Genomic DNA, 27,977 nt, shown 5'->3' with positions numbered 1-27,977 from the left:
AAGAAGGTGTTTAAAATTGAAAGGTCCAGAATGGGTCTCCAAGCATTGTCCTTTCTGGGGACTAGAAAGAGCCTTGAGTAAAATCCTTGGCCTTGCTCCTGTGTAGGTACCAGTTGGATGGCTCTCATGTCCATGAGAGCTGTAATTTGTTTTTGTGCCTCTGCCCATTGATTTTGTGGCAGGTTTGGCATTCCTTTTATCCTTGGCAAGGTGTGGAAATGGAATCTGTATCCGTGTGAGATAATATCCAGGACCCATTTGTCCTTTGTGACGATGCGCCAGTTGTCTGCAAAAAGTGTTAATTTTCCTCCCAAGGGAGCTGCCACGAGGGTTTTGCTTGGCAGTTTTAGGTTTAAGTCATTGTGTTTGCCTTTCTAGTGGTTTGGGACCTGTCTTCTCCTGCCTTCTGTGTTGCAGTGCCCCATTGGCGAGGTTTATAAGGGATTTGTGCTTGTCCTCTGCCCCTTGGGCGCCTGTATTTACCCCTCTGTGGCCTGTCAGAAGCTGGAAAGGACCAATTTTTTGTTGGCCCAATTTCTGCTGAAGCGTGGAGGCTGTACCTGTAAGAAATCTTTGACCGTCTGCATAGATTTTGCCTTATCCTCCATTTTCTTTAAAACCTCCTCTGCTTTAACCCCAAATAAAACATCCTGCTGTTAAGGCGCATCCAGTAACTTTGCTTTAACATGATCAGGCAGAGATTGTTCCTATAACCAAGCATGCCTACGTATAACAGACCCAGTTACAGCTGCTCTGGAGGAAGCTTCCAAGGCATCAAAACCACATTGTAAAGTATGTTTGCCCACCTGTTTAGCTGCATGCAACAGATCTTGCATTTCCTTGAGTTCAGACTGTTGAGGGAGTGTGCCCATCTTTTGTTTTATTTGAGAAATGAGGAATTGCTGGTATTTAAGCATGTGAAATTGACAATTTAGTGCTCTCATAGCTAGAGTAGTTGAGGTGTAAACCTTCTTCCCCCACCTGTCTAGTGCTCTGGAGTCCCTTTCCAAAGGTACAGGATTTTTAGCCATAGAAGCCTTAGCCCCTTTGGGACCCTGGGAGATTGTCTCTGGATCAGCAGCAGGACTTTTGTAAAGGAATTTGTGAGAGTCAGGCACTCTATAGTATCTATCTGGTTTGGCTGGAGCAGGAAGCAGAGAATCTGGATTTAAACTAGATTCTAAGAAAACATCATCTACTATGTCCAAAACTGGGGGGATAGCAAGAGGTCTGTGCTGGGGAAGTAAAAGAAACTCCCGGAGCCTTTTCTTTGAATCAGAGTAGTCCTGACCTTCCCAGTGGAAATGTTCCCTCATGGTGTGTAAGGTTTCCCCAAAGGAGTAGTCTTCAGGGGGAGAAGCTGAGGGAATTGAGTCTTCAGCATCACAATCTTCATAAGGGGGAAAGGAGTAATCCTGTTCCTCGGAGGAGCCTGAGGAAACAGACACCTGATCAGAGGAGGCATAATCCTCCTCTTGTCTAGGCCTTTTGTCAGGGGGGGGGGGTTGGGAACCCCTGATCAAAGAAATCAAATCTTCAGCCATTTTAAGCATCTATTTCTTAGGCATAGGGCCTTGACCTGGAGACTGAAGTGTAGGATTTTTTGGTTTTAGAAGAGTCTTAAGCTTAGCATAAGATTTTATGGTGAGGGTAGTTGGTCTGAAGACACCTTCAGAAACTGAAGGTGTTTCTGCAGCACCGGCTTCCCCTACTGTGATGTCATCAGTAGGGCCTAAGGAAAAAGGCTGTATCGGCCTAGAAATCTCTGCTGGGGGATCCGATGCGGCCTGGGGATCCAATTCAGCGGTAGCCAGGGGCTGCATAGGAGCCTCACTGAAAACCGGCGACCGGGCCAGCCGAGGCCTTGGAGTCTGGCTTGGATCTAGGCTGCCCGTCCCTATCTTTGCGGTTTTTTTGCACGCCGGTAGTCGGTTGCTCCAACGGCATAGTGTAATTAAATTTTCTACCGAAGTAGTGTCGTGCGAAATCAAAGCGACGCTTTGTAGATCGCTTATTGAACCAAGCACAAAACCGACAACCAGTGACGTCATGGTCTGGGCCTAGGCAAGGTATACAAAAAGAATGAAAGTCCTTATGAGGTATTTGCTTCCCACAAGAAATGCAATTAACTTTTTCTGACATCGGACTGAAGCAAGAAAAGGTTCCCCAATGGGGTACTTAGCTTTGAAGACTTCAGACTGAAACTCGATTCGAAAATCTCAGGTGTCGGCCGACTGGCACTTGCTAACTGCTTCTACTTCAGGCATCACGCGGCAAGAAAGATTGAAGAAAATGGTGTTGGATGCCTCTGATATACCCCTGGCACTCTGACGTCAGGGAAGAAGCGACAGCAACCGACGCCGGACCAAGACTTTGGAATTCTGGCCGACTGCGGGACCGCCTGACGGCAGGATAACCCAAGTGTGATGACTGCAGCAGGGTAACATGATGAACATCTGTAATTCCCTAACACAATTCTGTATAATCAAATACATGGCCTTTAGATAATAAACTTCCCTCAATCTGATATGTACAGCACACCAAATGTTTCAATTACTAAACACTCTTAAAATGATTTAACTTCAAGACATTAGTAGCTGCTCCCTGAAATGTGGATGTCAACAGTTAATTCACTGATTTTTGGCAACGATTACAATATACATTAAAAAACAGCCAGCTATGAATTCGCCCCAGCCTCCACAGTATCATGATCCAAAGCTCCCAGATGTGTACCTCACCTGGTCCATTCATTCCACAAGGGTAGGGGATGGGCATCCCCAGACTAGAATAGAAACCTATAGCCTAACTATTCTAGACAGGAAGGAAGCCTGAACTACCCATCTGTTATGCCTGCACAGAGAGATGGGTAGGTAGGCAGCAGACCAGCCTAGAAATTTTAAAGAATGGATTACTCTCCCATCCTGCCAAGTGAGTCAATAACTCACAACAGCTGCCTGTATAGGGGACAGAAGTGTGCATTTCCATGCACAACTATCTTCCACAGCTCAGTAGTACAATGTGTCAGGAGCAGCATGAACTTCCCCACCTCCCCAGCCTCTTCTGTAGGTGACGACCTAACCTCTGCTAGGCATCACCAATGTGGAGGACCAAGCTACCTCCCTACTTTCATGATGGGCGGACTGGTTCAAGCTGCTCAAGCCCATTCTCCTCTACCCACTCTTCAAGCATCCATGTTGCCAGGGTGCCTGGACCATATGCATGGCTTCATCCTTTCACATTACATGTCTAGGTTCCAGTTGTGAGCTTTTGAAAATAAAGAATTATTTTTTTTTCCATTAAATAAACTTAAGAAATTTACTTTAAATATTAAATATATGAGACAATGATATTCTCGTATAAGAAGTACAAACCAAAAGGTTGAAAAAGACAGATGTATTTAAAAAATGCTAACTACTATCTGATCTTATTACTACCACTAGCTGAAATTTACGTAATATGTGCACTGCTATCTTTTTATAAAAGTGTAAAAGCTGTTGAACATTCACAGGCAGAATGTATCAACAATGACCTCAATGTCTCCATTCAGCAAGATTACACTTCCTAATCCATATAGTCCACACTACTCCAACAGGCAAGCCTTTTTCCTACAACTGCCTATCAACTTCAATAACACTTCTTGAAAAATGTCCATTGGGGTGCTCTAGAACAAATTATCACAGGCAATTTTCAGTCAATAGTGCTTCTTATAGTAAGTTATCCCTCTGCAGTCAAAGTATTTTAGAGTCTCACATTTCCATTAGGATCCATGTTTTAAATGTAAGCATCCTGTTTGCAAACTCACTCAGCTATGTAGAAGAATTTTAGTCTATTTATTGTAGAACAGTAATTGGCAGGATGTGGCAGACTTGAAAAAAATAAAGCGCATATATGTGTGTGTGTGTGTGTGTGTTTCTCTAAAATCACTTTTAGCTCCAAATCTCTAATGCATTTTGCAGAAAAGAAAATGCTTGATTTTTAAGGACCATTATATTTTTTCAACTTTCAAATTTTTCTGGAAATTACAATTACAGGTTTTGTGCAGCTTTAAAATGTCAAACCTTTGTCTACATAAAACAGTAAAGAATAAGAAAAACTGTAGAATTTAAACAGCTTTACATTTCTCTACTGAAAACAACTACAATCACCTCAGCCTGGAAGTGTTTTTTTTAAACAATCTAAATTTCGGAATAGGAGACAAAACTGAGAGCTGGTGGAGAATGTTGATCACTTACTGTCCCAACAAAAGGGATCTGATGCCAGGAGAAGATCTGTGACTACTGTCTGGTACGTCTACAGTCAAGGAATTATCACAGTCTAGTGAATCACCTACACAATCTGAGGTGTGACAAAGGCATTATGAGGATTAAGGGAACCATCAAACCCAGAAGGCACAGAAAGGTCTAGAAATGAACTCTGCATTGTGCCTAGCTAGGGTAACATGTTAAACATTTTCTGGTATTAATTCAAAGGGCTGAAAGGTTTTAAGTGTTCAACTCTATCCAGGGAAGGTGATCTCCTAAGATAAGGTCAAAAAGGACTTCCAGTTTATGGCCAGCTGCAGTAACTGCATCCATGAATCATGTACTTAAGGAAGCCACAAATGAGTCCACTAACAGGTTCATCAGAACCTAGTTATCTAAACAGAAGATATTTAGTACCTTTTCCTGCAGTGTTTTTGCAACCATGGCCTGCACGTTGGTAAACATTTTAAGTGCACAGATAAGCCTAAGTGTCAGCACTTCATACTGACAGTGGCCTGCACTTAAAACAAATTGAAATTACCCCATGTGAGGACCCTAAATACTGACATGTCAGAAAGTATCTGTCGAGTCGACCAACACCATCATGCCACCCCACCCTACTGTAAAAGGGGCATAACCTAATGCAAATCACTATACAGAATCTGGAGAATTTACCAGACATCCTGAATGAACTGTATGAGGTCACAGATGGTACTGAAGCCTTTACTCTTTGGTGCCAGAAAGAGCCAGGAGAACCCTTGGTCTTGTTCCAAAAGACTAACAGCCTTTACAGCCCCTCTGAAACTATACTCATGGTCTGTTTCAGGAAGTTTAGGGAGACTGTCTTATACATGAATCATTCCCTTTCTTATGGAGGACATAAGAGATCAAAAACATGAGCATATGCATAACTACATCTAGAATATACTGGTCATTGTTGATGGCTCTTTAAGCTAAGGAAAACTCAGAGAAACACCATTCTTTTAAAAGATGGTGTAAGACAGTAGCCGGGACTCCAACAGTTAAGCCAGCAAAGCAGAGTCTTGTCACCAATGACATGTCACAAGAAACAGCTGAGGTGGCAACAAACAATGCCAGAATGTGATAGAGAGATGCTGGGAGTGGAGGCTGGAGTTAGCAATCTCAAAAATGGTACTTCTACTAGCAGCCAACACACAGAGGAAGGAAAGAACATGGGGGAGACCTGGCAGAAAAAAAAAAAAAACAGTTCTATGTAAGGGACAATATCCATCTTAGGTCAGAATGAACAGTGGTAGGGCAGGGCTGAAATATACAGGTCAATGGCTGCACTAGAGAATTAAGATGGGAGCAGAAAAGGTATAGGTGTTAAGCAGTAGACAAATGCCAAACATAGCAGAACAACAAACAAGGGTGACATGGTCCATGGACAGCTCGATCTTACTCTGCAACCCAAAGAATCTAGATAAGAAGACAAGGAAAATGTCAAAGAGTAAAGCAGGAGGGGAGTGTAAACCCTTGATGTTATTATCCCAACACTCCCTTGCCCCCTGCCCACAGGATTGGCCAACCGCTTCCTCTTCCTGCACCCAACTGGCTATTTGTTCCTCTTCAGAGGCAAGAGCCAGGCTTCTCTAGCCAGGACAAAAAAACCTACAACATATTCACTCCCTGACCATGTAACCTAATCAGCTCATTTGCCCCCTAGAAGGTAGTAGTCAGGTGCTAGGGAGTAGGCCAGTCTGCTGATCCTGTGGAACAATGCAACTTCATCCTTACTGATGGTTTACATGATACAGAAATGCTGACTATATGTGACTTTCCATACAGGAAGCTTGCTGACTAGTTGAGTACCACTGAGCAGCACAGGCACATTAAACTTGTTGCTGTGGTTGATACACTGCACTTCTACATGTGTCATCAAAGAAGAAGGGAAAACAGGCTCATTAGTTTAACAAAAGGGGCAAGAAAAGTCATGTAAAGAATACTAAGAGTGAGGTTGGCAGCATTCTGTGAGGACAATAATCTCCATGACAGCAACCAACATGTGTTCATGGCTACAAGGAGCTATAAGTCAAACCTGATCTTGTCTTATTGATTAATCGAAGTACCAGCAGACATATTCTATTACCCTTTGCTGAGTCACACACAACAGACTGATAAACTATAGGGGCAGCGGGGTAGGACCAAGACTGAGGAACCAGTCAGCTGTTTCGCTGAATGGTAGGACAGAGAGGGTTGTGGTGAAAGGAATACTGACAAGAATTAGGAAAAGTGACTAATGGTGTACTGCAGGGGACTGTTCCATGCCCAGTTCTTTCCAGTGTGTGTGTGTGCGCTATATCTGGAACCTCTTTGGTAATGACAGGAACACAGGTGCAGCAGTGCAGGATTAGGAGAAAATTCTGCTGAAGAATCTGTAATGACTGAACAAACTGACAGAAAGGTGGCAGTTCACACTCAACATACACAAATGGAAAGTATTGCACTTAGTCAACAATATATATGGTATGACATATTAGCTAGGTGAAATGAAAATGGTGATAAAAGAGCAAGAAAAGGATCTGGGGGTGTCGATCAGACCACCTAGAACAGAATGAAATGACAGTGACAGCATCAGCAGAATGTTGGGATACATTCTGAGGTGGAGACAAAGTCCACAGAAGGAGGCAATGTTTCATCTCTAAATCACCCTGGTCAGATTATGCCTTGAGTACTGTGTGCAGTTATGGAGACCGTACAAGTAAAAAGAAAGAAAGCTGGTGGAAGGAATCCATAGGAGAGGTACCATAAATATCTGTGGGATGGACACAGAGGGAGTATAGCCATATTGTAGAGGAGCTAGAGCTCTTCTCACTTGGGACCAAATGAGACAGGAGGACATGATACTCATGCACAAAACTACAAAGTGCTGTGAAAGGTCAATTCTGGGCAGAAATGAATGAAGTGGAAAGAGGAGGCACAGGGAGAAAATTGTAGGGACAACTACCCCTTGGAAGTTTCAATGTGCTTCTTCACAAAAAGAATTGCACTCTATGGAACTGACTACCAAAATAGATGGTGGAGAGGTAATGCAAAGAGACATCCAAGAGACCATGAGAACAGTGGAAAAGGGGTAAGGAAAAGGTATGGTTGCAGGAGAGGTAGAATGTTAAACATATTTAAAATAGCAGACTAGGTAAGCATATTGCCATCTTCTGCCACTAAAACAATGTAGTGTAATGCAACCTGCATGTTACTAAAGGGAGCAGGACTCTGTGATGCTTGCGTGGGCTCTTCCTCAGTTATTAAAGGGGCATCCAGAACAGACTGAGCTCTGCTTAAGGGAGAACAGACTCAGCAGGTTATCCTGTGTAAGCAAAAACCTTAGCCTACTGCCACAGCACAGTCAAAATTAGACTAAATGTCAAATTCCAGTAAACCCAGACTTAGGAAGCAGTGCCGGGTCATGTAGAGAACAATGGAATAGTACAGTTGTGTACACTTACCATAAATGTAGATGTTCAAGTGCATTCACTGTTGCAGTCATCACATTTGGGTCATCTGTCTGCAGGTAGCCCTCAGTCGGCCTGAATACCAGAGTCTTGTTATTTCTGCGTCAGATGCTGTCGCTTCTTCCATGACGTCAGAACATCATGGGTATAAAACATGAAGCCGACACCATTACATCAGTTTTTCTTGTCCCAGATGTCAGGAGCCCCCTAAATAGGAAGCAATTACATGGTGTGGAACACTACCAGCAAAAAGCAAATACCAATGATATAAGGTATGCCAAACAAAAAGGATAGGTAGAAGTAAAGAGAGGTCAGGAGGCTGGAGGGAGGGTAAAGTACAGTTGTGTACACATACCATAAATGTAGATGTTCAAGTGTATTCACTGTTGCAGTCATTACATTTGGGTAATCTGCTGGCAGGTTGCCTCAGTCAGCCTGAATTCCAAAGTCTTGGGACCTGCGTCAGTTGCTGTCTCCTCTTCCATGATGTCAGGGGTATAAAACATGCAGCCGGCACCATTTTCTTTAGTTTTTCTTGCCCCAGATGTCAGGTGCCCCCAAAAAGGTAGCAAAAATATATAAAAATATACATATACATGCATCAATATAAACTTTACCTTCATCTACAAGCAAATACACCACATAGGTTGCAGAAGATAGAGAAGGAAAGATAAACTCCAGTATGACTGGGGGATGGTGGGCGGGTAACCTGGACTGCAACAGTGAATACACTCGAACATCTACATTTATGGTAAGTGTACACAACTGTACTATGTTCTTAGTGTTTCGCTGTTGCAGTCATTATATTTGGGTAGAATCCCAAAGCTATGGTTGGGAGGCTGGTGCTAAACAGCATTAGGTGCGGCTATAAGGCCCTGCAGAACTGCAGTGGCAAAGCCTGCCCTGGACTTAGAGTAGAGAGGCAAATTATAATGTTTTGTGATGGTGTGAAAAGAACTCCAAGTAGCAGCCTCTAGAATGTCTTTGGTTGGTACTCCTCTGAGAAAGGCTGCTGAAGTAGCTGCAGCTCTGATGGAATGAGACCTAATGCCCTTGGGCACAGGTTTACCATGGTGTAAGTAGTAGAAACGGATGCAGTGGCTTATCCACTTTGAAACTGTCTGCTTTGAAATAGCCTTTCCTTCTGATCCTGCAGCATATGTCACTAGTAACTGCTCAGTTTTTCTTAGAGCTTTAGTCCTGCTCAAGTAGAATCTAAGCTGTCTGTGTACGTCCAAGGAATGCAGAATTCTCTCCCACTTGTTCTGCGGATTTGGCTAAAAGGTTGGCAGATGAATTGTTTGGTTAAGAGTCACACTGGAAACCACCTTGGGCATAAATGTAGGATTTGTCCTCAGAGACACCCTGTCTGGGTAAAATATGATAAAAAGCTCTACAGCCATGAGGGCCTGTAGCTCTGAAACTCTTCTTGCTGAAGTAATTGCTAGTAGCAGAGCTGTTTTCCATAATAAGAACTTTATATCAGCGGTAGCAGCTGGTTCAAATGGAGGCAGGGTGAGCTTTTCCAATACATAATTGAGGTCCCATGCAGGTAATGATGATCTTCTAGGAGGCCTTAAATTTTTGGCTCCTCTAAGATACTGCTTTAGTAAAGGATGAGAAAAGATTGGTGGCTCTGTACTGTAATGAGCCGAAATGGCAGAGGCATGGATTTTAATTGATAAGAAAGATAGGCCTTTGTCAAGCATCTCAGTTAAGTATTGTAATATCTGAGGAATATTTGGTTCTGCTGTATCAGTTTCTTGTGCTAGATTCCAAGCACAGAATCTCTTCCATTTATCAGCATAAAATTTTCTAGTACTAGGTCTTCTGGCTTCCAAAATGACATCCATCACAGCTTTACTGAGAGGAGTTGTTTGTATAACTACATGATCAAATATGCCGCCAGGTTCAGTGTCTGGAGTTGATTGTGCAGGATCTGTTTTGCTGGGACAGTAGTTAAAAGTCTTTGAGGTAAGGTCCAAGCTGGGTATTGAGACAAGTTCCTTAGGACTGGGTACCAGTATTGGCGGGGCCAGTCCGGGGCAATTAGTATCATCTTTGGTTTCTCTTGTCTAACTTTTAGGAGGATCTTGGGAAGAAGAGGCAGAGGAGGAAAGGCGTAAACTGTTTTTTTCCAACTGAAGGATAGGGCGTCCACTTTCCATGCTTGTCTGTGATAAGTCCTTGTGCAGAATCTTTTCAAGTGATAATTTTGAGGAGAGGCAAATAGATCTATGTCTGGGCTCCCCCCATTTCTCTGTTATCATGCTGAAGGCTTGTGGATTTAGTTTCCACTTGTGAGGGTCCATAAGGTTTCTGCTTAAATCGTCTGCCAGAGTATTTTGCTTTCCTGGCAGGAATTGAGCTTGAAGATGTATTTGGTAGGTCAAAGCTGTGCCCCACAGTGCCATGGCTAATCTGCAAAGGGGCTATGAGTGTGTGCCCCCTTGCTTGTTTATATACCACATGACCATGGTGTTGTCCATCTTTATCAGCAGTTGTCCTGGATGAAGTAAGTCCTTCAAGGCTGTTACGGCATTTTGAACAGCTAGCATCTCTTTCTGGTTGATATGTAGATGCATTTGTTTTGGGGTCCATATGCTGTGAATGCATCTTCCTGCCATGTGGGCCCCCCGGCATAATCTGATGCATCTGTTGTTAAGGTTTGGCTGGCAAGGGGTAGACTTAAGGCCCATCCCATGTTTTGGTGACATGCCATTTCCCACCATAGAAACTCCTGTTGTAGGCAGGGTATGAGAGGAATCATTGTTTCCAGACTGAGAATGTTGACTCCATAAACTTTTTAGGTACCACTGAAGTTTCCTCATATGCAGTCTTGCATATGGAATCAGTAGGATGCAGGATGCCATGAAGCCCAAAGCCTGCAGAATTTGTCTTGCAGATAACTGGGTTTTTGTTGCCATCAGTTTGAAGTAAGCAGTCTGTTGCCTTTGCTTGTCTGGCGTGAAGTAAGCAATCTTGGCAGTTGTATTCAAGCTTGCACCCAGGAATGTGATCTTTTGAGAGAGTACCAGTTGTGATTTATTTTTATCGTGTACCCTAGGCATGTTAGAAGCCTTTTCACAAACACCAGGTGTTGAAGAAGAATGTCCTTGCTCTCTGCTTGAATGAGACAGTCGTCCAAGTAAGGGTATATTTGTATACTTCTTTGTCTGCAAAATGCAATTACTGGCTCCAAGCACTTTGTGAAGTCCCTGGGCGCAGTAGATAAGCCAAAGGGCAGTGCAGAGAATTGATAATGCATTAAGCCAGCCTTGAATCTGAGGCATCTTCTGCACGATTGTCTTATTGGGACATGCAGGTATGCCTCTTTTAGGTCTAATGTCACCAGCCAAGCATTCTTGCCCAGCATGGGCAGAAGCTGCTGCGAAGTCAGCATTTTGAATTTTGGAATGTCTAGGTATGTGTTCAAAATTTATAAATCCAGTATTGGCTGCCAGGCCTTGTCTTTTCTGGGTACCAACAACAGTCTTGAGTAAAAACTTTGTCATTTTTCCTGTTCTGGTACTGGCTGAATGGCCCCCATATCCATGAGGGAAGTAATCTGTTTCTGTGCCTCTGCCCATTGATTTTTTGGCAGATCTGGATAACCATTTGCCATTGGCAGAGTGTGGAAATGGAATCTGTATCCCTCTGATATTATGTTTAGTACCCGCTTGTCCTGGGTTATTTAACTGCCAATTTTGAGCAAAAAGTGCTAATTTTCCCCTAAGGGTGTAGGCACAGGGAAGTCATTGAGACTGTTTTCTGTAGGTTTGCACTTTATCTCCTCCAGATTTGGAGGTAGAAGCGCCCCATTGATTTGACTTGTATGAATCTTGTGCCTGGTATCTGGAACCCTTAGGGCATCTGGATTTTCCCCTTTGAGCTCTGTCTGACACAGGAAATGACCAATTCTTTGTAGGCCAGTGTCTACTGAATCTTGGTGGCTGCACTTGTAAGAAGTCTTTAACAGTTTGCACAGACTTAGCTTTGTCTTCCATTTTCTTTAAAACCTCTTCTGCCTTAATACCAAACAGAGTATCATGCTGTAAAGGGGCATCTAGCAATTTAGTTTTAACATGGTCAGGCAAATTGTGTTCCTTTAGCCAGGCATGCCTCCTAATCACAGATCCAGTAACTGCGGCCCTGCAGGAGGCCTCTAAGGAGTCAAAACCACATAGCAAAGTATGCCTTCCAACCTGTTCAGCTGCATGCAAAAATTCCTGCAATTCTTTATTTTCTGCACATTCAGAAATCAACATCATTTTCTGTTTCAGCAATTCCATAACATGTTGTTGATACTTAAGCATATGAAATTGACAGTTTAAGGCTCTGATTGCCAAGATTGCAGATGTATAAACCATTTTTTCCCCATCTGTCCAGTGCCCTTGAATCTCTGTCAGAGGGGGTAGGATTTTTTGTTGTTGAGGCCTTAACACCCTTTGGACCCTGTGAAATAGTTTCAGGATCAGCAGCAGGGTTTCTAAATAAAAATCTATGTGAGTCAGGGACCCTGTAATATCTGTCAGGCTTACTGGGAGCCGGAGGTAAGGAGTCAGGGGTCAAGCTTGACTCCGAAAACACATCATCCACAATGTATAAAACAGGGGGAATGGCTAAAGGCCTGTGCTGAGGAAGAAGAAGGAATTCCCTGAGCCTCTTTTATGATTCTGAGAAATCCTGACTCTCCCAGTGAAAATGCTCCCTCAAAGTATGCAAGGTATCCCCAAATGAATAATCCTCAGGAGGAGATGCAGATGGTATAGACTCCTCTGCATCAGAATCCTCATAGGGAGGTATAGATAATTCCTGATCAGAAGAAATAGAAACATGATCTGAAGAATCGTAATTAGTGTCTTGCCTAGGCCTCTTATCTGGAGGGGGATGGGGTACCCCTGAATATAAGGTCTTCAGCCATTTTGATCATCTGTTTTTTTAGGCATAGAGGCCTGTGCACGTGGCCCATGCGTCGGTTTTTTAGTTTTAGAAGTTGCTTTTCTCTTTGGTTTTGCAGCTGTCAGTTTGATATACAAACGTTGAGGTCTGAATACACCCTCAGAAGCCGGTGCCTGCTCAGCGGCTCCAGACCCATCCGAAGGAGATACATCCATCAGTCCAATACCTTGAGTATCTTGCGGCATGCCAGACTCCACATGGGTGTCGGTAGAGGCCTGCAACTCGAAAGTAGCGGGTATCAGGGGCTGCGAAAGCACCTCACTAAGTGAACCGGTGACTGGCTTAGGAGAAGCTTCGTCATTGGTTTTGGATCTCGACTGCCTTTCTCTGTCCTTTTCTTTGCATTTTTTTATGTACTCCGGTAGTCGGATTGCTATCTGATGACATTTCTGGGTAGTTAAATCTGTTTCCAAAACACTTTGAGGCAAAAATATACCAACGCTTAATAGTGCGTTGGTTAAATCTAGTACAAAACCAACAGCCAGGCATGTTGTGATCAGGGCCTAGGCAAGGAATGCAGTATAAATGGAAATGCTTATGAGGTATTTGCTTCCCACAAGTAATACAATTATTAACTTTTTCTGACATTGGTATGGAACAAGAAAAAAGTTTCCCCAACAGGGTACTTAACTTTAGTGAAGACTTCGGTTCTGAAACTCAAATTCGAATATTTCAGTAGTCGGCAGACCGGCACTTGTGAAATGCTTCTGCTTCGGGCACCACGCGGCAAGAAAGACTAAATAAAATGGCGTCAGCTGCATGTTTTACACCCCTGATGACCTGACGTCATGGAAGAGGAGACAGCAACCGACACAGGACCCAAGACTTTGGAATTCAGGCCGACTGAGGGCAACCTGCCAGCAGATTACCCAAATGTAATGACTGCAACAGTGAAACATGAAGAACATCCAGGACTGCAACAGTGAATACACTCGAACATCTACATTTATGATGTGTACACATATGTACTATGTTCTTCATGTTTCACTGCTGAAGTCATCACATTTGAGTTGATTCCCAAAGCTGAGGATGGGTGGAGGCAGTCAAGAAGCATTAGGGCTGGCAAGCAGGCCCTGTAAGACTGCTGTAGCAAATCTAGCTCTGGATTTAGAAAAGATAGGGAAGTGGTAATGCTTGGTGAAGGTGTGTACAGAAGCTCCAGGTTGCAGCTTCCAGGATGTCCCTGGCACAGACTCCCCTGAGAAATGCTGTAGAGGTTGACGTAGCCCTAGTGGAATGTGTTCTGACCCCCTGTGGGACAGGTTTCCCATGATGTTTGCAGCAGAAATGGATGCAGTGTGCTAGTCATGTAGAAATGGTTTGCCCTCTGCCCCTGTAGCAAAACTGACTAGCAGCTGGTCAGATTTTCAGAAAGGTTTAGACCTGTCCAGATAGAACCTAAGCTGCCTGTGCACATCCAGGGTGTGCAGGATCCTTTCCCCTGTATTCTGAGGATTAGGGAAAAAGGCTGGCAAATGAACGGATTGGTTTAAAGCCACACTAGATACCATCTTTGGCATAAATGATGTGTTAGTCCTGAGGGAACCCTATCCACATGGAAGATAATGAAGGGTTCCACAGCCATAAGGGCTTGCAATTCAGACACACTTCTTGCTGAAATGATGGCTAGAATAAAAGCTGTTTTCCTGGAGAGGAATTTTAACTCTGCTGAAGCAGCAGGTTCAAAGGGTGGAAGCATGAGTTTTTTCCAATACAAAGTTAAGGTCCCAGGCTGGAGTGGGAACTCTCCTGGGGGGGTCTTAAATTTCTGGCTCCTCTCAAGAACTATTTGACCACAGGATGAGAGATGAGGGGGTGGCTCAGTATTATAATGAGCTGAGATGGCAGAGGCATGAATCTTAATTGAAGAGAAGGATAGCCTTTGTGGAACATTTCTGTTAAGTAAATCTAGTATATGAGGTAGGCTGGGCACATTTATGTCCATTCCTTGAGACTGGCTCCAAGAACAGTATCTTTTCCACTTTTCTGAATAGAATTTTCTAATAGTAGGCCTTTTTGCCTCCAGGAAGACATCCAGCACCTGTTTACTGAGGGTTCAGGGGATGAACCAGGCTGCTAGGTTCAGGGTTTGTAACTGAGGAAGCAGAATCTGGCCCTCCTGCTGCGACAGCCGGGAGGGGGTCAGAGGCAGGTGCCAAGGTGGCAGTACTGTCAGACTGCATAAAGGTGGGTACCAGTGCTGGCATGGCCAGTCTGGTGCAATCAGGATTGTCCTTGGCTTGTCCTGTTTGATCTTTAGTAGAACCTTTGAGAGGAGAGGCAGAGGGAGAAAGGTTTTCCCATGTAAAGGACAGAGCATCCACTTTTCATGCTTGGCTGTGGGGAGTTCTGGTGCGATATTTGCTCAACTGAAAGTTCTGAGGGGAAGCGAAGAGGTCCACCTGTGATGCCCCCCACCCACCTGTGGATCAGCAGCTTGAATGATTTGGGTTCCAGTTTCCACTCGTGCGGGTCCATTAGATTTCTGCTTAAGTCGTCTGCCAGTGAATTTAGTTTGCCTGGCAAGAACTGAGCTTGCAGGTGCACTTGATTACTCAAGGCTGTGTCCCACAGAGCCATGGCTAACCTGCAGAGTGGGTAGGAATGGGTTCACCCCTGCTTGTTTATGTACCACATAACTGTGGAGTTGTCTGTCTTTATCAATAGTTTCCCTGGAAGAATAAGGTGTTTAAAGGCTGTCAGGGCATTCTGTACAGCTAACATTTCTTTTTAATTGATATGCAGGTGCATTTGCTTTGGGCTCCATTTGCCTTGAATACCTTGTCCTGCCATGTGAGCCCCCCATGCATAGTCTGATGCATCTGTTGTTAGGGTCTGGGCAGCAGGGGGTAGAGTGAAAGGGAGTCCTTTGTTGTGGTAGCAGGCCTGTGCCCACCAAAGAAACTCTGCCCTTAGGCAAGGAATGATAGGAATCATTGTTTCCAGGTCCTGAGAAAGTTGACACCAGAGACTTTTTAAGTACCACTGAAGTTTCGTCATATGCAGTCTTGCATATGGAATTAGTAGAATGCAAGAGGCCATGAACCCTAGGGCTTGCAGTATTTTTCTTGCAGATATCTGGGTTCTGATGGCCAGTAGATTGAAGTAGTTTTGTCAAATACATTTGTTTTTCTGGAGTGAGGAATGCCATCTGGGAAGTTGTGTTCAAGCTTGCTCCCAGGAATACAATCTGTTGGTTGGGTACCTGAAGTGATTTCTTTTCATTGATGGTGTACCCCAGTGAAGTTAGAAGTCTCTTTACAAATGTCACGTCCTGGAGTAGCAATTCCTGACTGTCCGCCTGAATCAGGCAACCGTGCAAGCATGTCTAAATTTGAATTATTCTCTGCCTGCAATATGCAATGGCTGGAGCTAGGCATTTTGTGAATACCTTAGGCACAGTAGATAAGCCAAAGGGAAGTACAGAGAATTGATAATGCATAGAACCTGCTCTGAAACATAGGTATTTCCTGCAAGATTCCCTTATGGGGATGTGCAGATAAGCTTCTTTTAAGTCTAGGGTGGCTAGCACAGGAAGCAGCTGTTGGAGAGTAAGCACCTTGAACCTTGGAACCACCAGGAAGGTGTTGAGAATAGACAGATTCAGGATAGGGTACCAAGAGTTTTCTTTCCTGGGGACCAGAAACAGTTTGGAGTAAAAACCTTGTCCCCTATGCTCTACTGGGACAGGTCGAATAGCCTTGATACTGAGAAGAGAAAGTACTTGCTTTTGGGCCTCTGCCCACTGGTTTGGGGGAAGGTCTGGCCATCCGCTTGGGGTTGGCAGTGAGTGGAAGTAGAATCTGTATCCCTGGGATACAGTGTTCAAGACCCATCTGTCCTGGGTAATGTACACCCAGTTTTTTTACATGTGGGGCAAGTTTTCCTCCTAAGGGTGCAAGTACTTGGGCAAGACTTGGAAGAATTAAGGATAAGTTAGCGTGAGATTTTACCATAGGATGTTGGCTTACTACTCCCTGTTTTAGAGGTGGGAGCACTCCATTGCTTAGATCTGTGCATACCGTGAAACTGTAATCGTGGTGGTATGCTGCCCCTGGGTTAGGACTGAGAAGGTCTGGGAGGGACTGGAAAGGACCAGTTTTTAGAAGGCCAATGTCTACTTAATCTAGGTGGCTGTACCTGTAGGAAATACTTAACAGTTTGCATAGATTTAGCTTTTTCCTCCATCTTTTTGACAACTTCTGCTTTATTGCCAAACAGGTGTTCTTGATTTAGTGGTGCATCTAGTAATTTTGCTTTGACATAGTCTGGCAAGATATGTTCCTTAAGCCAAGCATGCCTTCTAAGAACAGGCCCAGTGACAGCAGCCCTGCAAGATGCTTCTAAAGCATCAAAACCACATTGCAAAATATGTTTTCCAACTTGGTTATCAGAATGCATTAACTCTTATAAATCTTTATGGTCTGCACAATTAGGAATCAACATCATTTTCTGTTTAATTAGCTCCATAATATGTTGCTGATACTTTAACATATGAAACCGGCAATTTAAAGCCCTGATGGCTAGAGTAGCAGAGGTGTATATCTTCTTACCCCATCTGTCTAAAGCCCTAGAGTCCCTGTCCAAAGGGGTAGGGCTTTTGGCTACTTTGGCCTTAAGGTCTCTGGGAAATGGTCTCTGGATCCGCAGTAGGATTCTTAAAGAGAAACTTGTAGGAGTTAGGTACTCTGTAGTACCCGTCAGGTTTTCTGGCCACTGCAGGCAAAGTATCAGGGGTAAGGCTGGATTCCAAGAAGACATCATCTACAATCTCCAGAACAGGGGGTATAGCTAGAGGCCTGTGCTGAGGCAAGTCTAAAAATTCTCTGAGTCTCTTTTTGGACTGTGGGTAGTCCTGGCATTTCCAGTGGAAATGCTCTCTTAAAGTATGCAAGGTTTCACCAAAAGAAGAGTCCTCTGGAGGGGAGGCAGAAGGGATGGAATTCTCTGCTTCTGAAACCTCATATGTAGATAAGGGAATGTCCTGGTAATCAGAGGGATCAGAGTAATCAGGCTCATGGTCTGTAGCATCAGAAGGAAAATCAGTCCTTTGTCTTATAGAGGGTGAAGGCTGGCTTCCACTAATTAAAGTTATTAGGTCTTCAGCCATTCTAAGTATTTGTTTCCATGGCATGGGAGCTTGAGCATGCGCTTTCGTCTTCGGTTTTCTAGGCAAACTGCAAACTTTGGGCCTGAGAAACTCGGTAGTTTTAGTCAAAAACACAGATGTTGGTTTAAAACGAACATCAAAACGTTGGAATACACCCTCAGAAGCCGGTACCTGCACAGCGGCTCTGGACCCATCCAAGGTAGAGACATCCGCAGGTTCCATAGTAGAAGAAGCAACTTGCGCCATACCGGACTCTGAAAGGGTCTTAGCAGAGGCCTGCAAATCTGTAGAAGCGGGTATCAGGGGCTGCAAAGGTGCCTCACTGAGTATGGGCCTATGCGGTCTCTCTCTGTCTTTATCCTTACGTTTTTTCAGAAGATCAGTAGTCGGATGGCTTATTGAAGCCATTTCGGAATGCCGAGAATAAGAGCAAAAGAATTTAGTAACAAAAATAGCCTGACGACGAATAGTTCGGGCGTTGAACAAGGCACAAAACTGACAGTGAGGAATATCGTGGTCCGGGCCTTAACAGATGGTGCAGTAAGAATGAAAATCTCTTTGAGGTATTTGCTTTCCACAGGCAAGACAATTATTAACTTTTTCTGACATCGGTTAGAGCAAGAAAAAAGGATCCCCAACGAGGTACTTATCTTTTAGAAGACTTCAGGTCTGAAACTCGAAAAATGAAAATTTCAGGAGGTGGCCGACCGGCACTTGCAAACTTGCTTCTGTTTTGGACACTGCACGGCAAGAAAGACTGATGTAATGGCGTCGGCTGCATGTTCTATACCCATGACATTCTGACGTCATGGAAGAAGCGACAGCATCTGACACAGAAATCCCAAGACCCTGGTATTCAGGCCAACTGAGGTCTACCTGCAGGCAGATAACCCAAATGTGATGACTGCAACAGTGAAACATGAAGAACATCTGAACAGGTAACACAAAAAGTTGTGGTCTGCAGACAATAATGGAGAAGAAGAAGAAAATACTATCTTCCCATTCTGTCCAAAGTTTTGGACTCCTCATCTGTTTGCAAAATGTCAACTTGCTGTGGTCTCTCACTCCTATGCTGAACTAAAAAGATCAAATAGGTGTTAGCCAGAAGACGTCTGGGTCAGGATCTCAATACATTCAAACTGCTAAGGCTTATGTAAAAGCACTGGCTTTTATATGAGATGCAGAAATATACTTCAAGAGCCTACAGGCTGTAGAGATAGCATTCCTGGTAAGTGGTATACAGGAAGATGACCTAAGATGACTCTTCTTCCCCAAATACTTAAGATGCTTACAAGAGAAAGGAATGGTAGACATAGTCCAGTCCACAGTAGACCTTAGGAGGCTTGTGGTTGTTCATTATGGGCCTTAAGCGTAAGGAGGAATCACTATCCTTATTTGTTTCAGATATAAGGGCCTCAAAGCCCACAGACTCCACATAACAAGCCACAAAAGCAGTAGCTCCATACCTCCCATCAATTACATCAACCCATGCTTATGTATAGCTGATGCGCATGGAGTCAAGCATGCAACAAATTGGTGCTGAATGTCAGGCAATACACAGATGGCACTCGGATACACCTAGTAAAGCAAAGGATGTATGAGTTGGAAATAGGTAAGAACTCTAGGCTATCCACATTATCCAGTCAGAACACTGTAATATATATATATATATATATATATATATATATATATATATACATATACATATTCAAAGGATCTGTTATCTCTTATTAAAATAAAAGTCTGCTGCAATATACATGTAAAATTAAAAAAAGCAACATTCTTATCCCCAGAACTTTTAAGTAACCATTTCTACAGCTTTATCTGGCAACTCAAGCTGCATGCAATTGACTAATAATGAAACTTAAACACAGTTTAATTAACAGAAATATATTAAAAACATTTACCTTCTAGGGGAATCATGATACTTCCAGTCTTAAACTGAAATACAAATTAAAAAAAAAAATTTAAGCAACTGACATTTAAATGACTGAATTTCAACCTTAAAGTCAACTATTAATAATTATCCTATAATATAGAAATCAGTTATGAGGAAATAGGCTTAAGCTTATCAGAAAAAAAGAAAAAGTTGCATACCTTGTGAAAAATTTTAAAATTTGTAAAATTAAGTTTTGATTAAGGCAACTTAAAAATAACTTATTCTTAGAATAAAATCCTTTAGGTGCAAAAACTACATTACTCAGTGTAGTGAAGGAGTTGAAAATGCACTCATTCCAGGCACAAAAGGTTAGAATTTCTGATAAGCAGACTTGACAATGGCTTCAGAATGCATAAAAAAAGAAGTTATGTAGTCACCGTAACGTTCCATGTGTGTTGTCCATTTCACCTTCATTCTTAGCAGGTTGGGTTCAGATCCGATCCTCGGATCTGACTTGGCCTTATACACCAGCTTGAGGTCTTTCACTAGCTTGAGGCTATCCCCTATCCCATCATGCACTTGGGGAGCTCCCCAGATCTTGTTTGCAGCTATACAAAGGCATGACAAACTAAAGATAGCTTAATACAGCAATCAAGAAGGTCAGAGAACACTAGTAGCCAACTGTATCAACTCCGTCTTCCAGGAGCAAAAGGTGGGATGTAAGAATGAAGGTGAGATGGACAACACACATGGAACGTTATGGTGAGTGCATAACTTCTTGATGTGATGTTGTCCTAGCTCACCTTCATTCTTAGCAGGTTGGGACAGCGTTTCCAGCACCATCTTTCTTGGGTGGCTCAAAGGAGAATATTCTTCAGAACTGTGGAACCAAAGGAGGCCCTGTTCCTGCAGGCCAAGTCGACTTTGTAATGAATGATAAAGGTATGTGGTCTTTCCCATGTTGCTGCAACACAAATAGTATCAATGGGCAGTCTAGCCCTAAAGGAGGAAGAGGATGCAATTGCCATTGTAGAATGACCTTTTATTTTATGGGAAAGATCTTTGTTTTGAGATTTGTAAATGAAGGTTATACAATCTGAGCGCCATTTTGAAAGTGTCACTTTTTAAACTGGAGCACCTTTCCTTAAATCTGAAAAGGATACAAATAGTTGGTCATATTTTCTGAAGTCCTTAGTCCTGTATAAGTAGAAGCATAATTGTCTATGTACATCTAGTTGGTGCAGCATTTATTCTGCCTTATTCTCATAGTTAGGGAAAAACACTGGTAGCTCTATGAATTGGTTCAAATTAGAGTCTGAACATACTTTGGGTAAAAAGCATGTTTTTTTTCATAAGGATACCCTGTCTCTGTGGAAAATCATGTAGCTCTGACACCCTTCTAAGCAGAAGTGATAGCTATCAAAAGAATAGTTTTCCTAGACAAAAATCTGAGATTGCAGGTATGATACTCACTCAACCGGGGGAAAAACTAGACGGGATAAGACAAAATTTAAGTCCCATGGTGCTGGAGGGTCTCTAACAGGTGGCCTTAATAAAAAGGTATCTTTAAGAAAGGCTTTGCATAGTCTGTGAGATATAATTTTGAGACCTGATTCACCTAAATGGAAACTGGATATTGCTACTAACTGAACTCGAATTGTAGCTATGGCTGCCCCTTCACTGAACAGTTTTGCCAAGAATTCTAGAATGGAAGTTACTGTGGCAGAAAAAGGATCAATGTGATTATTTGAAGCCCATGAAGAAAATCTTTTCCATTTGTATATATCTTTCTCGCTGAAGCTTTATGAGAAGAAATAAGGATTTGTTTTACTCAAGAAGAAAGGTTAGGGAGGCTGGCTATGGCTGGAATTGGAGCAGCCAAGCTGTCAACTTGAGGGATTGAAGAAAGGGATGGAGCATTCCTGATGCACGAGTCAGAAGGTCCAGAACTGGGTCCAAAACCCAAGGCTCCTCCTGAAGTTAAGGCCACAGGAAGGAGAACCAGATCTGATGAGGCCAGTAAGGGGCGATGAGTGTCAAATCCCTTCCCAAGCAATTGGCTTTCTGAAGAACTTTGGGTATCAATGGAAAGGGAGGAAAGGCATAGAGGAGACCCGAGGGCCAATTGTGTACAAGTGCATCCCTTGGTGAATCCCCTGGAGGTGGGATAAAGGCAATGTAGCTGTTGTATTTGGCATTCATTGATGTGGCAAAAAGGTTGCAGCAAGGCTGACCCCATTTGCGAAAAATCTTTTCCACTACTTCCTGTTTTAGGAACCACTCGTGAGGCATCAGAATCGCTCTGAGTCTGTCTGCTATCACGTTGGATTTTCCGGGGATGTGTGTTGCCATCAGAAAGCATTGGGAGGAGGTCACCCACTGCCATACTCTCAGGGCTTCCTGGCAAAGGGGGTAAGATCTGGTTCCTCTTTGTTTATGTACCACACAACTGACATGCTGTCTGTCTGTATTGCAATAGTTCCCAGAGGAACAGATTCCTGGAATGCATGCAACACAAGAAGCACCACTCTCATCTCTAGGACACTGATGTGCAAATGAGCTTCGTGATCCTGCCAAGTGCCTTGGACTGTCTTTCCCAGATAATGCCCCACCCACCTTATCTGAGAAGCATCCGTGGTCACTGTGGCTAATGGTTGGGGAAGTACAAAGGGTCGACCTAGCGTCACCTGAGTGGCGTAAAGCCACCAACAAAGGTCTTTTTTGCAAGATTACATTACCAATATCTTGTGAGACATAGGTAGTCTCTGCATTTATCACTGAGTGGACAGTAGCCACTGGAGAATTCTCATGTGCAGCCGTGCTAATGGGATCAAGGTTATTGCTGCGGACATGGTCTCCAAGACTTTTAGAACTGTCCTTGCTTGCGCCGTTTTCTTGGAAAGATGATTTAAAACTTGTTGTAGAACTTGTACCCTTTCTGGACGGAGTTTGGCCATCATCTTAGTTGTATCTAGTTCTGCTCCTATAAAAATGATACTCTGAGAGGGCAGCAAGGCAGACTTTTCATAGTTTACTGTGATCCCTAATTGAGAGCAGAGATGCAAGGTGAAGTCTCTCTCACTTTTGTTAGTAGATGCTCTGTGGTGGCAGTTAGGAGCCAATCATCTAGATATGGAAACACTCGGAATCCTAGGAGTCTTAAGTGAGCTGCGACTACTGCCATACATTTGGTGAACACACTGGGGGCTGTAGTGAGGCCAAAAGGCAGAGCCCGAAACTGGTAATGGCTGGCTCCTAACCGAAAGTGCAGATGTCTCTTGGATCGCCTGTCCATTTTTATGTGGTAGTAGGCATCCTGGAGGTCTATCAAGCACATCCAATTGTCTTGTCCCAAGAATGGGAGTATTGACTGCAGTGTTACCATCTGGAACTTGGACTTTCTTACAGACTTGTTTAAGTTGCTGAGATCCAGAATTGGTCTGCAGTCCCGTTTTCTTTGGAACTAAAAAGAACCTTGAGTAAAGTTCTGGATCGTATTTGACCTGTGGGGACTGTTCGGATGACCCTTTTGTCTAGCAACTTTTGAATTTCTAGAGTTGCCTGTTCCCTTTGATGGGGTGGGATGTCCGAGAGGGAGAAAAAAGGGTACGGAGTAACCTCTGGATATGATGCTTTGTACCCACTTGTCTTTTGTTATTGTCAGCCAGGCTATTGGGTACAAAGACAAGCAGACCCCGACTGCCTCCAGAGATGGACAGGCGGGCCTCCATTCAGGAGCATTGAAAAGGCTTACCAAAGAAAGATTCCCAGTTGCCCTGATTCTGCAGTCCCCCTCTGCCACGTGGTTGGCGTCTTCCATTAGCAGTTCCCCTCTTTGCCCCTGGGGGAAGATTCTGGAAAGGTCTCTGGGATTTTCAAAACCACATTTTCCCACTACTTTTCTGACCTTTGGGTAAGGTCTGGTAGGTAAGGAAAAATGGACTCCTACAGCAAAGACAGTCTTTCCTTCCTGTTCACACCTGGTTAGTGTGCCCTTGGAATGTCTCCTTAAGGAAATTCCTGAACCCGCTGCTCTACTCGCAATACCCGCTGCATAAGACATCAGTCTCATGGAGGAGTTGACCACAGAATTTAAGGTAGAGAGCTGACAGGAAACTTTTTCTGATGCCCTTTCAGCTACTGAACCTTGGAGAGCATCTCCTAGCTCTTTCAGTTATTTAGAAGAAAACTCGATTATGGCAGAAGAACAAAAGGGCAATAAAAGAATGTCATATGGAACAAAGGATCATTTGTTGTTAAAGTCATAGTGGAGAACTGTAAAAACAGGAAGAATCTAAGTATGGCATGGACTGACTACAAAAAAGCATTTGATAGTATCCCACATTCATGCATAAAAGTGTACTTAAAAATGTATAAGATACACTCTGCACTGATCCACTACATTACAGTGACTATGAAACTGTTGCAGACCATTTTGCAATTAAGCCATGATAAAGGACAAATTATTCTCCCAGGGATAAAAATTCAAAGGGGGGTATTCCAGGGTGACTGTCACCACTGCTATTCTGCCTTGCCCTTAACCCATTAAGCTGTCTACTTAACAGCTTAGGCCATGGCTATAATTTAGTTCCTAGAAAACAATAGTGTAAAAACTTCTCATCTTCTCTCAGTCGATGATTTAAAACTGTAGAGCTCATCAAATGAGGAACTGAAAGCACAACTGCAAGTTGTCAAAACTTTTTCAGATGATATAAGAATGTCATTTGGTCTCGATAAATGTGCAAACACAACCTTTAAAGCAGGAAAACTGCAACGTCAGGAAAACATCAGTTTGGGACAAGAATGTAATATAAAAAAACTTGAGCAAGAGGGAGTGTATAAATACTTGGGAACTGATGAAGGATCAACAATAAAACACAAACTAATGCAAATAAAACTTAGTAAGGAGTATTTCAGAAGACTTAAATGAATCCTGAAAACAGCACTGACACCTGGGAACAAAATTCAAGCTATAAACCAATTTGCTCTTCTTGTTACAGTTTTGGAGTGATTGACCAGCCCCCAAAGTGTGTTGATAGATTAAGACAGGAAAACAAGAAGGATGCTTCATGCTAACCAAAAGATTAAAAAAAAATCAGTGCACACCAAGATTATATATTCCCCGTTCTGAAGGAGGGATGGGCCTCCTTGAAACTGATTATATGTATAGATCTGCAATTGTGGGACTCCACACATCTGCTGATGTCACAAGACCCAAATGTAGTGAAAGTTTTGAAACATGAGAAGAATAAATCTAAGATGACTTCTCTACTTAATTTAACAGAGGCATATAGGCATCAAGCAGGAATGGAAATCAAATCAGAAGTGGATAAAAATCAGACAGCAAGCGACTGAATGTGCCAAAAAAAACAAAAGAGAGAATATAAGGTGAAGGACCAGATGAGAAGGCAAGAAATGTGGAAAAAGCATAAATATAGTTGCAAGTACAGAAGACTTCTGGAAGAACCTTGTGTTGATCAGGAACGAACGCAGGAATGGTTAAGGAAAGACGAATTCAAACCAAGAGATGAAAGATTAATATTGGCAGCCCAAGATAGTGGGCTACATACACGTTGGTTTACAAAGTCCATTGAACATGGAAAAACAGACAAATGTAGGTTTTGTAAAACTGAATTGGAAAACAGCTGCACACCTTGTAGCAGGTTGCGATATAGTAATGACAGAAGGACTGCATACTGAAGGGCATAATAATGTGGCAAGATTGTTGCACTGGGGGTTGTGCAAACATTATGGTACTGAAGTGGCTGAAAAACACTGGAAACATGAGCCACAAAGCATCATAGAAAATGATGAAGTTTATATCACATGGGACTACCCATTACCAACAGTTGAAAAGATAGATGCTAGAAAACCGGATACAGTGGCCCAAGAAAAGAAGACAAAAGTAGCATTGCTCATTGAAATCGCCACACCCAGTGACTACAGTGTCTTACGTACAGAGAGACACAAAGTCATAAAATATCAGGCAGAAACGAGAGCAATGTGGAAGAAAGATAACCAGACAGTTCCAATAGTAGTAGGAGCAATGGACCTTACAAAAAATAATCTACAATCGTATTTAGATATGTTACCAATCCATGCAACTCCATACGAATTGCAGGAGTCATTGCTGGGCACATTTTGAGTGCTCCGTAGATTACTTTTGGCTGACATCAAAGATTGAAACAATACTAATTTCATGAACTTTAATCATACTTTTCCTTCGAAATGGGGTCCATTCCCATCATGGTATTAGAAACCCAAAAGACTTGGAGAAATAAAAAAAAAAAGAGATCTCCCTGTAACCTTGTGAAATAACTCAGGTAAGTCAGCAACCTAAGAGCAAATGTCACCTTGAAAACACGAAGAAATGCAAACTAAGTAGAGATTTGAATGATTTTAAAAATGATCAAATTTTTTTCTTGGCCGACTAACCAGTCTAATAACATAATAAAGAAAGTTACAAAGAGAACTTTAAATCTCCTTGATAGTTTTAGTGGCGAAAAGATGGATGTGACCAATCCTGGAGAGACTAATGGGCAAGGAAACCAATCACTGTTATCGAATTCAAACCGTGTCATTGGTGGTTCCTCAGCAAATGAGGTGCAAAGAACTGTGGCTACTGGCGAATCATCTGTATTGCAAGCAAAGTTAGTGATTGGTGCTCAGCAAGTTATACGCAACCAATCGGAGCACGCTCAGAGTCTACAAGACAGTCAACAGTCGCAGACCCTTGATACAAGTTCATTAAACAACTTTACTTCCATGAATACAAGCGCTAACGCGACAACTAAGCAGAAGGAAGATTTTTTTAAGGCTAATCAAGGCTGTGATTTTGAAGCTACCCGAGAGAAAGTGGAACAGAGATCCAGGTCATGTTCGAGAGGAAGGTCGGGACAATGCTCGCAGTTGCTGAAATGAAGCAACAACAGTCCTCAAGGCTTCAAGAAAATAATGCGACCAAAATAGGTATTGTAATGGGGAATATTTTGAATTTATCAAAATATTCACTAACCGCAGAGGTTAAAAACATTTTCGAAAAAGGTCTGCAATTTATACCAAGTGGGACTAATAGGGTTTCAGTTGCCCTTATTGATTTAAAGTTATTCATAAAGAATTTAAATTTAAAATTATTGTTTAAAGATTCTGGCTCAGGTTGCATTGTAAGAGATCAAGTACATTTATCCCTTATAGCTTACCTGTTGTCTCTGCTTTTCGTGATTTGAGTGAAGCAAAAATTAGATGGTTATATGTAAAAACCCGACCACAAAAGTTTTTTAACTTGTCTAGGAAAGAAAGTGAAGCCCTTAAAATGTTAGAATGTGAACATGGATTAATTATTAAGCAAGCTGACAAGGGAGGGGCGATTATTTCATTTAACAAAGATGATTATATGAACCGCATGTGTGAATTTTTAAACAATGATGCAACATTTTTAAGAATTGATTTTGGGCATGTAAGAAAATGCATCTCTAATATAAATATAGCATTATCTGAGATGCAGCTACAAAATGATATAACAATTGATTTATACAATTTTTTTATTGTGTCAAGTCTCATTGTACCATTTATCTATGGACTACCAAAGATCCACAAATATCCCTAACCAACCCTCCCATGAGACCTGTAATCTCAAGGAGGGGTTGGGTAACTGAGCCAATGTCAATTTATGTGCAAGACAAGTTGAGTAAATATTTACCCACTTGTAGAAGTTATATCAAGGATTCAGCTGATTTTCTGAGACAATTAGCTGTCTGGTTTAATGACTATGAGAGTACTTATTTCCTATTTGTATGTTTAGACATGAAATCTCTATTCACTGTAATACCAAACCATTATGGGGTGGATGCGATACGAGAGTTTCTAAATCTAGAAACTAACCTATTACACAATGAAATAGAGACTATTTGTTCTATTATAGAAATTGCTCTAACTAATAATATCTTTCTATTTGATGAGGTACTGTATTTACAGACATCAGGGGTGGCCCATGGGTACTCCTCCCATGGCCAATACCTATGCTAATTTAGTACTCAATCAATGGGAAAAGAAGTATATTTATAGTAATGAAGGTTTCATCAATTCAAATGTGCTTTTTTATAAAAGATTTGTTGATGACTGCTTTTTGTTGTGGAAAGGTGATGAGACAGGTTTGACGGATTTTGTAGAATGTTTAAATAACACTACCAATTTTTTAAGTTTTGAAATGACATATTCAACTCAGTTGATTCATTATTTAGACATTACCTTAGAGATAAAGGATGATGGTATAAAAACTAGTGTATATAAAAAATCAGTACATGCAAATAGAT

The 27,977-nt window shown here is 42.4% G+C and overlaps 1 protein-coding gene across 3 annotated transcripts in view; it reads right to left on the bottom strand.

The window, feature by feature from the left end:
- Positions 1-27,977, bottom strand: part of SENP7 (SUMO specific peptidase 7) — a 2,310,641-nt gene that overhangs the window by 954,443 nt on the left and 1,328,221 nt on the right. For all 3 annotated transcript variants that reach the window (XM_044071599.1, XM_044071598.1, XM_044071600.1), the window contains exon 12: positions 19,694-19,727. In XM_044071599.1, the coding sequence (XP_043927534.1) occupies positions 19,694-19,727 (34 nt within the window). The remainder of the gene's footprint in view (positions 1-19,693; positions 19,728-27,977) is intronic.

Source organism: Protopterus annectens, chromosome 5.part0 (genome assembly GCF_019279795.1).
Source record: "Protopterus annectens isolate FY-2018-M chromosome 5.part0, PAN1.0, whole genome shotgun sequence".
NCBI lineage: Eukaryota > Metazoa > Chordata > Ceratodontiformes > Protopteridae > Protopterus > Protopterus annectens.
Note: the sequence above shows the minus strand (reverse complement) of the source record. Positions and strands in the feature narration are given on the sequence as shown.